The 12,559-nt window shown below is 47.8% G+C and overlaps 1 protein-coding gene across 3 annotated transcripts in view; it reads right to left on the reverse strand.

Annotated features, from left to right (window-relative positions):
• LOC134078119 (receptor tyrosine-protein kinase erbB-4-like) overlaps positions 1-12,559 on the reverse strand; it is a 222,629-nt gene that overhangs the window by 24,901 nt on the left and 185,169 nt on the right. For 2 of the 3 annotated variants that reach the window (XM_062533797.1, XM_062533795.1), the window contains exons 17-20: positions 12,089-12,221; positions 9,386-9,508; positions 9,030-9,128; positions 6,155-6,340 (exon numbers count right to left, since the gene is read on the reverse strand). In XM_062533797.1, the coding sequence (XP_062389781.1) occupies positions 6,155-6,340; positions 9,030-9,128; positions 9,386-9,508; positions 12,089-12,221 (541 nt within the window). The remainder of the gene's footprint in view (positions 1-6,154; positions 6,341-9,029; positions 9,129-9,385; positions 9,509-12,088; positions 12,222-12,559) is intronic. The other variant, XM_062533796.1, reaches the window with a different exon arrangement.

Consider the following 12,559-nt stretch of genomic DNA (forward strand, 5'->3'; position numbering starts at 1 on the left):
CATCAGCGTAGGCCTACATGCCTGCCTGTAAACGTATTATGATTATCATTATATTATCCTCACAAAAAATGTGATGCTAATTCATGTATTGAATGCCCTTGCTGCCTTGTGCACTTGTACAGAACTGCTCGGCAGCCTGTAGACCAAGGCCGAAATCTTCGCATGGATTTGGGGACTATATTTATCATTAAAAAATCGGAAAAGTAATCAAAAGTAATTAGTTACGTTACTCAGAAAAAGTAATTCAAATAGTTACACTACTATTACATTTTAAACAGGGTAACTTGTAACTGTAACACATTACCTTTCTAAAGTAACCTTCCCAACACTGGTTGTATGTGTCCCCTACCTGTTGCATTCCCGAAGGCGGTCATGTAACAGCTTCTTCTCTGCTCTCTCATGCACCATGCAGCAAAACGCAGAACGCGTGCTGACTAAACACCTCTCTCTTTTGTCTTAGTGCCATTATGTGAGCAGCAGGGCCGGCCCCACACTGCGCTTGCTGTGGAGAAGTGCCTATTTCAGCCCACGGTGGTCCTTTGAGGTGCAAGGGCTCGGTGGAAAGGGTGCGGCAGCACAAAGCTCTGGTCCACTCAACCAATCCCTGGGCCAGTAATTGGACACTGGCCGGGCTTATGTGCGTGTGTGTGTGTGTGTGTGTGTGTGTGTCTGCTCCCTCTGAGCTCCGTCTGCCTGGGAGCTCAGCAGGGAAATAAACACACACACATGTACACACACGCACACGCACACGCACGCACACGCACACGCACACGCATGCACACGCATGCACACACACACACACACACACCCACGCACACCCACGCCCATACCCACGTGCACACACACACACACACACACACACACACACACACACACACACACACACACAGCCGACTGTGTTGCAAGGCCCGCCACGCTCTCCCCTATTCACTGGTATGATATGAGAGCTCCTTCCTCGTGGCACAAGCTGTCCTGCCTCATCCGTGTAGCTGGCGCGCGCAGCATCCGTTTCCAGACACTTGACGAGGCAGCTTCCACCGACGGGGCTTCACATCAAACCCGACGTGAGCGGCAGATCTGAGGAGGCGCCGGGGGAGAGGGGGAGCCACGGGGCTGCAGCACAGCTCCCACTTCAGAGGAGCGGCGCCAGGACATGAGACACGGATCAAAATGTATAGACGGAGGCTAAAGACTCATATGAGCGGGGTGGGAAAGGTGGAGGGGGGAGGAGAGGAGCGGAAAAGAGAGGTGGAGCAGAGTAGAACGGAGAGAGGAGAGGAGAGGAGAGGAGAGGAGAGGAGAGGAGAGCCCCGGGGCTTGGCTAATGAGACCACGTGAAAGATGTTTGCTTGTCGAGACGGAGCGGGTTTGCGCACAGAAATGACCCGTGGCTACACTCAGTCGCTCGCGCCTATTAGATCTCCATCAGCGCCTCGTCTCATGAAGCAGATACAAATTTAATGTCACGCAGGAGGCGGCGAAATAAAGGAGATTATTAGTTTGATCTCCCAGCCTTAATTCACTTTATCTCCTAATTGCACAATTATCTGATCTGCTGATTGTGCACTTGAGATGGATAGCTGTTTGCACTGGAAATTGAGCACAGTTGTGAGGTTTCACTTCTGCTGGAGCTCACTGTGAGGACCTAACTGATATATTATTGGTTTGGGTAATTGGGTAGCACGTGTCTTGAGGGGTCTGGCTGAAGTATCAGATCACCACAACAAGAGTTCTGGCAGCCACTTAGCTCATCAGGGGGAATATGTGGCTCCTATGTGTAGCATACTGTAGGTCAGCATATCTCGCAGTCCACATTTGGTTGAGAACAGGTTCCGTACTGATTCACAATCCAGATGTTGAACCATTTTTCGACCGAAGACAAATCAAATTTTTTTTTTTTTTTTTCAGTGAACTGAAGTGGGTGTGTCATCTGACAGGTCAGTTACGCACGATACATCTACTGTTGATGATGCATTCCAGGTTCCGTACACTACTGATGGAAATGCAGTCTGGCTCACTAGATAGCACTGAGGTACAAAGAATTCTGAACGAAACTCAACTGTTTGGCCAAAAAAGGTCCAGAAAGGAGAGTGGGTCGGGAGTGGAGGAAGTAACAGAAGAGTTCACAGGAGGAGGAGAAGACAGAGAAGGTTAGGAGCCAGGGGGGTGGGTGGGGTGCGCTGGGTGGGCAGGGGGGTGGGTGGTGTGTGCTGGGTGGGCAGAGGCGAGTGTGTGGGCGCCGTTGGCATCCCCCATCCGCCTCCCGCATGCATTATTCCCTGATTAATCTCTCCATTCAAATGAGTCCCACGCCTGATTATTCCATTAATAATCCATAGTGTGAGGGCCTGTCTGATGGGGGACAGGGCAGCCATTAACCTGTTTCCCCCTCAGCTGCTCGGAGCTGCTGCTGACGCCTCTGGGTCATTCCACCTCAATTCAACAAATGCCTTCTGCTTGACCATCTCAGATTTCCTTCAAAATTTTACCACCTGAAGAGTAACCATTTAAACTGACTTAGCCAACATATTAGATTGGTATACCTAATACGTCCAGAGAAAAACGTTTTTGAACATGGTACCCCCCTTCTGATTTTTGGCACATTGGCGCCCTCATCTAAATCTGCAGCAAAGTTCAGATGTCATTATCTCAAAAAGTGTTCAAGCTAAAGACTTCAAATTTTCTGGGAATAATGATTGCTACCTATAGATTCCACATATTCATTCGTAGGCCGTATGTATTGATACTGACTGTGTTTCAATCTTGTGAAATCAGAAGAAAAATGGCAGATTTTTTTTCAACCCCCACATTGGGTGCTCCATTACACAATTTGTAAACAAAATGTTTGACAAATGGTTATATCTCTCTACAGAAGTGTTTAAGCTGTCTTTGAAAAAGTAATGAAGAGGTGTCTATATTGCTTTTTTGTTGGAAGTATTGTAACACAAAACTGAAAAATAATAAATTTGGATGATATTGTATCTCCCCATTACAGAGGTATGACACGCTATACCAATGAATTGAACACATCTCCAGAAAGAGTATGGAATGGGCTTTCAGACTGTGAAATTTCAAGATGGTATTATGGCTGCAGTTATTAAAAAACATTTTTTTAAATATTGGTCTATTACAACAATTAGCGTTGCTTTTTTGTGCTATTATTTAATGATTTCATAATCCTTGTCTTATTCCTAAGTATCAGATGTTTATGTCTCATACTGTTAAACATTTATATTTTCATTTACTTGCTGAGTGATGAACTAATAAAATATTTCCTGTATTTCCGAAATAAATTGCTGCTGTCACCATTTAATGCCACTAGATGTCACTGTTCATGGATATCAGCAATGTGTTGTTATAGTAGACCAATATTTCAAAAATAACATTTCAATAACCATAGCCATAATACCATCTTGAAATTTCACAGTCTGAAAGCCCATTCCATACTCTTTCTGGAGATGTGTTCAATTCATTGGTATAGCTTGTCATACCTCTGTAATGGGGAGATACAATATTATCCAAATTGATTGTTTTTCAGTTTTGTGTTACAATACTTCCAACAAAAAAGCAATATAGACACCTCTTCATTACTTTTTCAAAGACAGCTTAAACACTTCTGTAGAGAGACATAACCATTTGCCAAACATTTTGTTTACAAATTGTGTAATGGGGCACCCAATGTGGGGGTGTGAAAGAAATCTGCAATTTTTCTTCTGATTTCACAAGATTGAAACACAGTCAGTGTCAACACATACGACTTAGGAATGAATATGTGGAATCTATAGGTAGCAATCATTATTCACAGAAAATTTGAAGTCTTTAGCTTGAACACTTTTTGAGATAATGACATCTGAACTTTGCTGCAGATTTAGATGAGGGCGCCAATGTGCCAAAAATCAGAAGGGGGGTACCATGTTCAAAAATGTTTTTCTCTGGATGTATTAGGTATACCGATCTAATATTTTGGCTAAGTTAGTTTAAATGGTTACTCTTTAGATGGTAAAAGTTTGAAGCAAATCTGAGATGGTCAAGCAGAAATGTTCTCTAAAATCCGTTGAATTGAGGTGGAATGACCCCTCTGGACTCCCTGCCAGGGCTGAGGACCTCTACGTCCTGTGGACGAGCCCTCCACACACACACACACACACACACACACACACATGACTATACACACACACACACACACACACACACACACACACACACACACACACACACACACACACACACAGACAGACACATGACTATACACACACACACACACTCCACACTGCTCCATCAGGCCTGAGCTCATAACTCCGACATGCTGGCGATAAGCGGCAGGTAGACTAGCTAAGATAAAGAGGAACCCCCCCCCCCCCCCCTCCTTACTTCTGATTGCGCTCTTATAAAGACTGTGTTGGTGTGTACAGAGAGCTCAATTGTCTAATGGATTTACTGGACTTATCACCAGGATCAGCCAAACTGATCCACTAAGAATACAACAGAGCTACAATATTGCATTGGATAAACAAGCATTTCTATTGATCTGGCAGAACCAGAGGGGTTGTGGTGATGTTTTCTCTCTGTCTCTCTCGGTACAGCAACAGCTTTGAGTAGCTAGCACACCCCAATATGGGTGAGGGCATGGGCAGAGCCGTTTGTGTCCAATAAGGCACTTCTAAATAATAAATACTTCTGAACTTTTGTCTCGTAAATAATGCATTGCCACAACAAATAACATCTCGGTGGAAAGAATTAATCTAAACTGGTTCACAAACCAAAGAAATACAGTCATTAATGAATGTGCAAAGTGGAGTACATATTTTATGCGTCTTGACACAATGATAAAGTGTCTTGCTCTCTAAACAAAACAAATACAAAAGAATGTTTTTTTGCAGCAAAACAGCTTTCCAAGCCAACTGTTTAATCAGTACACCTATGGAAAAGTCTTCTCTCAAATACTAATTGACATTTTTTTCTCAGTACATCAGCTTGAGCTTCTGCTTTGTGCTTCCAGTTACACATACTAGTGAGATAAATACTGGCAAGATGAATAATCAGCTCTCCAAGATACTCTGCGGAAATGACCACCTGGGTGTTAACACACTCACTACCAAAACGTAAGGAACGAGCTTCATTTTCCACATATTTGTGTTGAGATTTATTATCAAATGCGTCTTCAGAACATGAGTTCTCGTACTGCCTCTATTTTGTTTTGCTTTGCTCTCATCGATTGCAGTTTTTTTCAGTGGTCGTGTTGTTAGCAGCCAGCTTTTTGATCCAAAAGCAGGCAATTCTTAAGCATTCACACAGTTTGTGCAGCAGACTCCAAAATAGCAAGGGAAGAAATGAGCGAGTGCCACTGGCCCGTGGGCTTGAAGGTAAAGCAGACCCCTGGAGACGTGCCATGCATGAGACGCTTTCATTAAATTCGAGGGGAGCCCGACAGACATGCACTTGGCTGCGTTGTGGCTCATAAATGTTTGAGGTGAGGGTTTACTAGAGGCCGGGCCGCTACTCTAATATTGAGAAAGCATCTGTGAGTTTGGAACAAAGCACTGACTGCTGCAATAAACAACCTGCCTGATCAGGAAAGATAAGAAGAGCCAAGAAGAGAGAGAGAGGAGGGGAGAGGAGAGTGGCGCCTGCTTTTCAACACTGCTCAAACGCCTGGGCTGAACTTGACCAGTGCGTGACCAAGTTTGAAAGTGGCGGCGGAGGATAAAAGATGAATAGTTGAGCAGAGGAGGGAGAGAAATTCCGATCGGAGGCGCGGAAGACACAGCGAGGGGCTCTGAATCAAAAGAACCTGGAAACTGGGAGGGTATGCTTCACCCTCAGACTGAAAACAACACCCATGCACAATCACTTCAGTCACGCACCACAGCTTCTCCTTCCAATACATAAAAGTACATACAATCCAGTCACAAATGATCGTGCATTTTTTGAGTATGATATTCAAAATGGATAATATCAGCATAATATCAGCATCAGCAAATGTTCTGATATTTCACTCATGATACACACACACACACACACACACACACACACACACACACACACACACACACACACACACACACACACCGTCTTTGTTGTCAGGCACAAATAAACTCAAGACAAGACATTTCACCTTTGTCCCAGGATGACCCACGGGGTGCGGCCTCCTTACCTTGGCGATCTGGACACACCAGTTGAGCAGCAGCTGGGAGCCGATGTTGTCCTTGTGCTCGTGCACGTAGTCCAGCAGGCAGCCGTGCGGCATGAGCTGCGTCACCAGCTGGATGGTGGGGCTCAGGCACACGCCCAGCAGACGCACCAGGTGGGGGTGCTCCATACTGGCCATGATCAGAGCCTCCTGGGGGCAGAGGAGGCACAGCAACTAAAGCCCAGGGGACCACTAGCAACCCAATGGATCTGCAGTGCTCTAGCAGACAAATGTAAGGAGCCCAGCAGAGGTGGAAAACTCCAGATTCAGTGAGTAAAAGTCCGATCATGTATTGGTTCTACCTGTGCACTTAGCCCAGGTGATCTCATCAATTAGCTGCTCTACTGTACCTAGCTGAAGAGTTGTGCCAATTAGAATCAGCTGGTTTAAATGAATAGTTGCCACAGATATGTGGTAGGTCTTACACTCATTGAAGCTGGAGTTTTCCACCTCTGGTGCCCAGGTGAAAGATAGGCAGGTAGATATGACATATGGAGAATTGTGCCGGATGTGTTTATGTATAGGACTACTGGGAGATATGGTCACATCAAGCCGTACAGCTGCAAATGCAAACTTACTAGGAAATGACTCCCGTATTGTCATATGCATACAGATATGCACGAGCACACACATACACACTCACACTCATAGACAAGCACAATTCCATTTATAAGGTTGGACAAAGTTATAGTAGGGCTAGTAAAATAAAGGTTAGATTTATCCGGCGGGTTTATAGCTCTGGCATAATCTATTCCATTGCTACTGGCTGAAGATCTACTCCAGGCTCTCCCCGGCCCCTAAATCAGGTCTATACTAGCGGGGAGAGCCTCTTTTTTTGTGTGCTCATGGAAACTAAGTGCCACTGTAAATCTGCATAGTGAGGGACTTCATCTATTACTCTCTCTGGCTTAAAAAAATCATCTTCTCATCCAACACATGTGAAAACTATAGGGTTTATATATATATAGCTCAATAACACACACAGATGCACACAAACACTCACACACACACACATGCATGCTAACACAAAGGGACATAAATATATCATCCGTATCCATATTCAGTGGCTGTGTGAGAGTGCCTGTGCCCTGTGATAATGAGGCGGATGTTGAATGTTCCTGTCTATTAGCGTGATGCAATGGCTGGAAAAGCCTTCCCTCCCGGGATCCATTTGCATGTATGTAAATAGAGACGCGTGTAGCAAGAGTGATGCGTGTGTGCGTCTGTGTATGAGGGAGGAAGTGAGAGAAAGAGACCAAAACACAGTTGAAAATATAGAACTGTGAAATGAAATTTAAAGCAGAAAGGCCTTAAAGAAGCTCTTAGTGGCCAAAACTAATGCAGACCTTTGGTCCAATTCTCCGCTCATAGTGTATGTGGAGTGGGGTACATGCACACACACACACACACACGCACACACACACAAACACAACACAGACAAGTCCCATCAGCATGGCTCTGACAGAGGCGTAATGAGAATTGGCCCTCTTGCTGGTCTGAAGCAGCTAGAGGAGTCCACACCTCTGCAAGGCTAGGGCTAGCCTCTATATATACAGTATATATATATATATATGTGTGTGTGTGTGTGTGTGTGTGTGTGTGTGTGTGTGTGTGTGTGTGTGTGTGTGTGTGAGCGTCCGTGTGTGTGTGCGCATATGTGTGCACACGTGTGTATGAGCCTGTGCCTGTCTCAGTATATGTGTGTCTGAGCTTCTCCCTATGTGCTTGTCTGTAGGAGAGAGAGAGTGAGTGAGTGAGTGAGTGAGAGAGTGTGTGTGAGTGAGCATGTGTGTGTGTGTGTGTGTGTGTGTGTGGGGGGGGGGGTGTATATGTGTGTATGTCTGTGTGTGTGTGTGGCCTGACAGCACGTGCTGCTGCGCTCTGATTGCTGTTTAAATGGAGGTGCCGCATGAGGCCTCCTCTCCTGCCGCCTGTCCACTGAGCGGTGGCGAGCAGGACCAATGGGAGGGCCACACCGGTTGCAACACCCAATTACCATCTCCGGCACCTCCCCCCTCCACCACCTCCACCTCCACAAAGACAACTCAAGGTCTTCCTCCCTGCGTGTCGGTGCCAGCTGACTGGGTGATATGCCACGCTCCATGGTGAGCAGGAGAGCTCATTAGCAAACACCTCAGCTGCTGGTGCACCATGGGAAATCCCTCCACCGCCTCTGGCTCCACCTGAGGGCTGCCAGTCAGACCCACCACGGAGCCAACGCACGTCCACACACCACACTAGCATACTACTCAGGCACATACTGTAGACATGCACAGAAATGCACACAAGTATATTCCGTACATACATGCAGTACATACTGTACATACTTACAAACATACTTACTTACTTACTTACATACAGTATGCACTTACATACAGTACATATATACTGTACATACATACATACTGTACACATAAATGTTTGTGCGCATGCATAAATTAGCTACACACAGCTACACAGCACTCACACACACACACACACACACACACACATAAGCTTGCTGACATCTGATTTTCATAGACCCAAAATAAGAGCCATTCTGCTGTGGCAGCTGGGAGCAGCCCATCCTTTCCCAGTCAGATATCAGGCAGATTGGGAGAAAGGGCTCGGGGAGTGGGTTTCTCTGCCATTGCATCATCAAGCAGCGATTCAGCTCATTGCTGTTTTCACATACATTTTTCCCTTTGATGTGCAGGGGGAGTGTGGTGGGTCATGGATGGGTGGGAGTGGGAGTGGCTGATGGGTAGCCTAAAGTGACATGGCACGGGGGACCCGGGGGGGCGGGAGTTAAGGGACCGTGCCACTCAAACACTCTGACTCAGCTGAGAGGGTCACTCACGTCCATGAATTCCACGTTGGCTTTGGGTCCGGTGGCCTCGTTCAGGATCTTTATGGCCACCGGGATCTTCACGGTCTCTCCCTCTGGCACCCAGATGCCCTGAATGGAGGAGAGAGGGATAGAGAGACAGGGAGTGAAAGGATATGTTAAAACACAGATAGAGACAGGAAGCGAAAGAATGTGTTCATGCTGTTTATAGCATCACATTATGTATCATGTATATGCATAGATCATGAAGCCTTTTCATTAAGTTTGTTAATTCTTTTGAATACACAGAATACACTATTGGATTGTGCATCTCTGTCACTCTGTCCTGAAGTAGTTAGATGGACGTTGCGGTGATGACGAATGTGTACCTTGTAGACAGTCCCAAAGGCTCCTGAGCCCAGGATCTTGACCCTCTTGAGTTCCGTCTCCTTGAGGATGCGCAGCTGGGCCTGGTTGGGGGCTGTTCCGCTCGGGGTCAGCGGCTCCACCAGCTGGACAGGGCGATAAAGCACAGCCACCGCATCACTGAGGGGCTACAGCACAGAATCACAGTCCACTTTACCAGATTTAATTACCAACGCACAGAATAGCTCTATTCTGATATCCCCACTGTATTAAGATTTCTCAGCTGTGGTGAGATTTGACTGATTCAGTGGAAATGGTCCTTCACTGCGGGATCATTGAAAGGATTTTTGAGATAAGAGGGAAGGGATGAATCAAAGCAGGGGAGGGTGAAGAGAAGAAAAGAGAAGAGAAGAGAGAGATAATCAGAGGGAGGCAGACAAAAACGAGGGGAGCGAGGGGAAATTGAGAGATAGGGTAATAAACGCGTCTGTGGAGGGGGGGAGCGCTCACAGTTTCATTTCCACAAGGGACTAGCCAAGGAGAGAAGGAGAAGGAGCGAGAGAGGGAGAGAGAGAGAGAAAAAGGAGAGAGAGAGTAAATCAGTCTTCCCCTCAGCCATTGCCGTGTTCCCTGTCTCATCACCGCCGCCTGATTAAAAAACAATAGCTGTTCTTCATTTAAATGGAATTCTAAATCAAGTGCCCTGGACAGAGGAGCAAAGAGCAGCCGCACGAGGAGCAGAGAGAGAGAGAAGAAGGACAGAGGGAGAGATGACGAAAGAGAAGAGAGGAGACGCATGATGAAAGAGATAGAGAGGGCGCGGGCGATGGAGGAGAGGAGAGGAGAGGAGAGAACAGAGAGAGAAGGCGGGGAGGGGAGTGGACAGAGGAAGTGGATGAAGAGTAAGCGCTGATCTGAGCACTGGCTGGGGGCTGTCCGTGCCCTCAGTGCTGAAACCAGGCAACATAGCTGTCCATGGTGCTGAAATCCACATGGAGATAGAGGATACAGCCTTTCTGCACACAGCACACACACACACACACTTCCAGTTTGTGTTACTGTACATAGTTTTGAAGGATCAAGCTGGGATCAACCAATAGGAAACCAGTCATTCACTACTTCAAAACAAAGTGAAAAGAGGCAATTGCTCAGGTCCATAGCAACAGTGTGCTTTGCTTTCCCGTTGGCACCCAGAAAAGCCCTGGAAGAAACTCTTTTGGATGTGCTGATCACTTTGCGAGTTCTTTTTGACCTAATCTGCAGCGGTGCTTGTGCGGCTCTCTGCGATGGGGGGCAGAGGTTAGTAGCACACAGCCTGCAGACGTGCACATGCGGAAGCAAACATGAAGGGGGCATGTCAGCCCCACGGGCAGAGCAGCGGACCCATCCGCCCACTCACCTCCACGCAGCCGCACACCATCTGCATACAGCCGAGCCGCCAGGCCCGCACGGAATCAGGGGGTGAAGACGAGACAAGAGGCCGACTCTGTTGCTCTAATAATTCACAACATCTTTTGAGCGTTACCCTCGCGTTGGTGTCAGCACGCGCGCGTGCATGAGAACGAGAGAAATGAGTGGGGGAGGAGGAGGAGAAAAAAGAGAGGGGGAGACAGAGGAAGACGGATGAGTGTGAGAATGAGGATGAGTGGAGGAAGGTTCTCAAGAGGAGGCTATAATGGGCACAAAGATGGCTTCAAAAAAAGTCTGCCATCTTGTCATTAGTGCATCGGTGTTTGGAGAGGCGTCTGCGGAGCGGGGGACCGGGGGGAGGTGTGTGGGGCGGTGGCGGGCGTCTGGGCCGCTGTCTCGGCGGTGGCATTAAGAGCTTTAATACGCCGTCTCCTGCAGTCCCACTCAGCCTGAGTGGCCTCTCCAGCGACTGCAGCTCCGCGCTCATCATAACTCACACGCGCCCACAGGAGCAATGAGGGTGCACGCATGCACAGGCACACACACACACACTCACACAGCCTTCTTATAGAAGTGTTTCCCTTCCTATCAGCTCTCAATAATTTGAGTCCACTGGACGGTACTTGGATTGTCCAGAGTCTGCCAGACAAGCAGCAGAGAGGAGGGCCTGAGAAGGATGGCTGATGTGAGGCCTTCCATAAGCATCAGACCCAGAGAGAGAGAGGGAGAGATGGAGAGGGTAGATGGCACACTGGAACTCTAATCTACAGTATGGCTCGCTGGTAGCACAGGGGTCCTGACAATGAATGGAAGTGGAGCGCTTCCCAGTCTGGTCCCGAGGATGGATGAGTGGAGCGGTGTGGTGCGGTGCGGTGTGGTGCGGTGCGGTGTGGTGCGGTGCGGTGCGGTGCGGTGCGGTGCGGGGACAAGAAGACATCGGCCCTGACAGGCGTCCCTGCTGCGCGCTGCGGAAGGCTGAGCGCCGTCACCGAGACGGACAGCCAGGAAGAATGAATGGCAGCGTGTCTATTTTCAGAGTGGACAGCCGGCCGTCCGCTGTGATTGAGTACGACCAGCGAATGGCAGCTGTACACCGCCGCTTCAGGACCACAACTGCTGGAAGTGCTGACTAGGACGGAATCGCTGAGTTCACATTGGGACAGGAAGCCATCTCTCTCTCTCTCTCTCTGTCTCTCACACACACACACACACACACACACACACACACAGACACACACTGCACAATGTACATATCGTCTCTGTCACATTGTGAGTGTGACTTGTATGAGTGACAGATCCAGTGGCGGATGTCTTACCTCGGTCTCCAGGAAGCGGCGGAGGGCTCTCTTCTTCTTGATGTTCTTGCGGCGCAGGGACACGGCCACACTCAGCCCCACAATCACCACCACGAACAGCCCACCAATCACCCCCGCCGCAATCAGGGGAGTCCTGCACACACAGAGAGGGAGACGCTGCTCAGAAGGCTGCACCGCTCCAGAAACAGCAACGTTCAAATGGAAATGAGACCTTTCCTATTCATGGCTATGGGGAAGTTTTTAATATGGTAGAAGCAGACATACCCGCGCATGAATAAATTGTAGCTGGAAAAGGAGCTCTGTTGGTGTAAATGAGGAATAATGGGGGAGTGAGAGAGAGACAGAGAGAGAGAGAGAGATTGAGAGAGAGAGAGAGAGAGACAGACAGAGAGAGACAGAGAGAGACAGAACAGAGGTGTCTAAGACATCCCATTTGGTGATACATCTTGATCTGGAGCTGTCTCTCACAAT

This window comes from Sardina pilchardus, chromosome 4 (genome assembly GCF_963854185.1).
Source record: "Sardina pilchardus chromosome 4, fSarPil1.1, whole genome shotgun sequence".
Classification (NCBI taxonomy): domain Eukaryota; kingdom Metazoa; phylum Chordata; class Actinopteri; order Clupeiformes; family Clupeidae; genus Sardina; species Sardina pilchardus.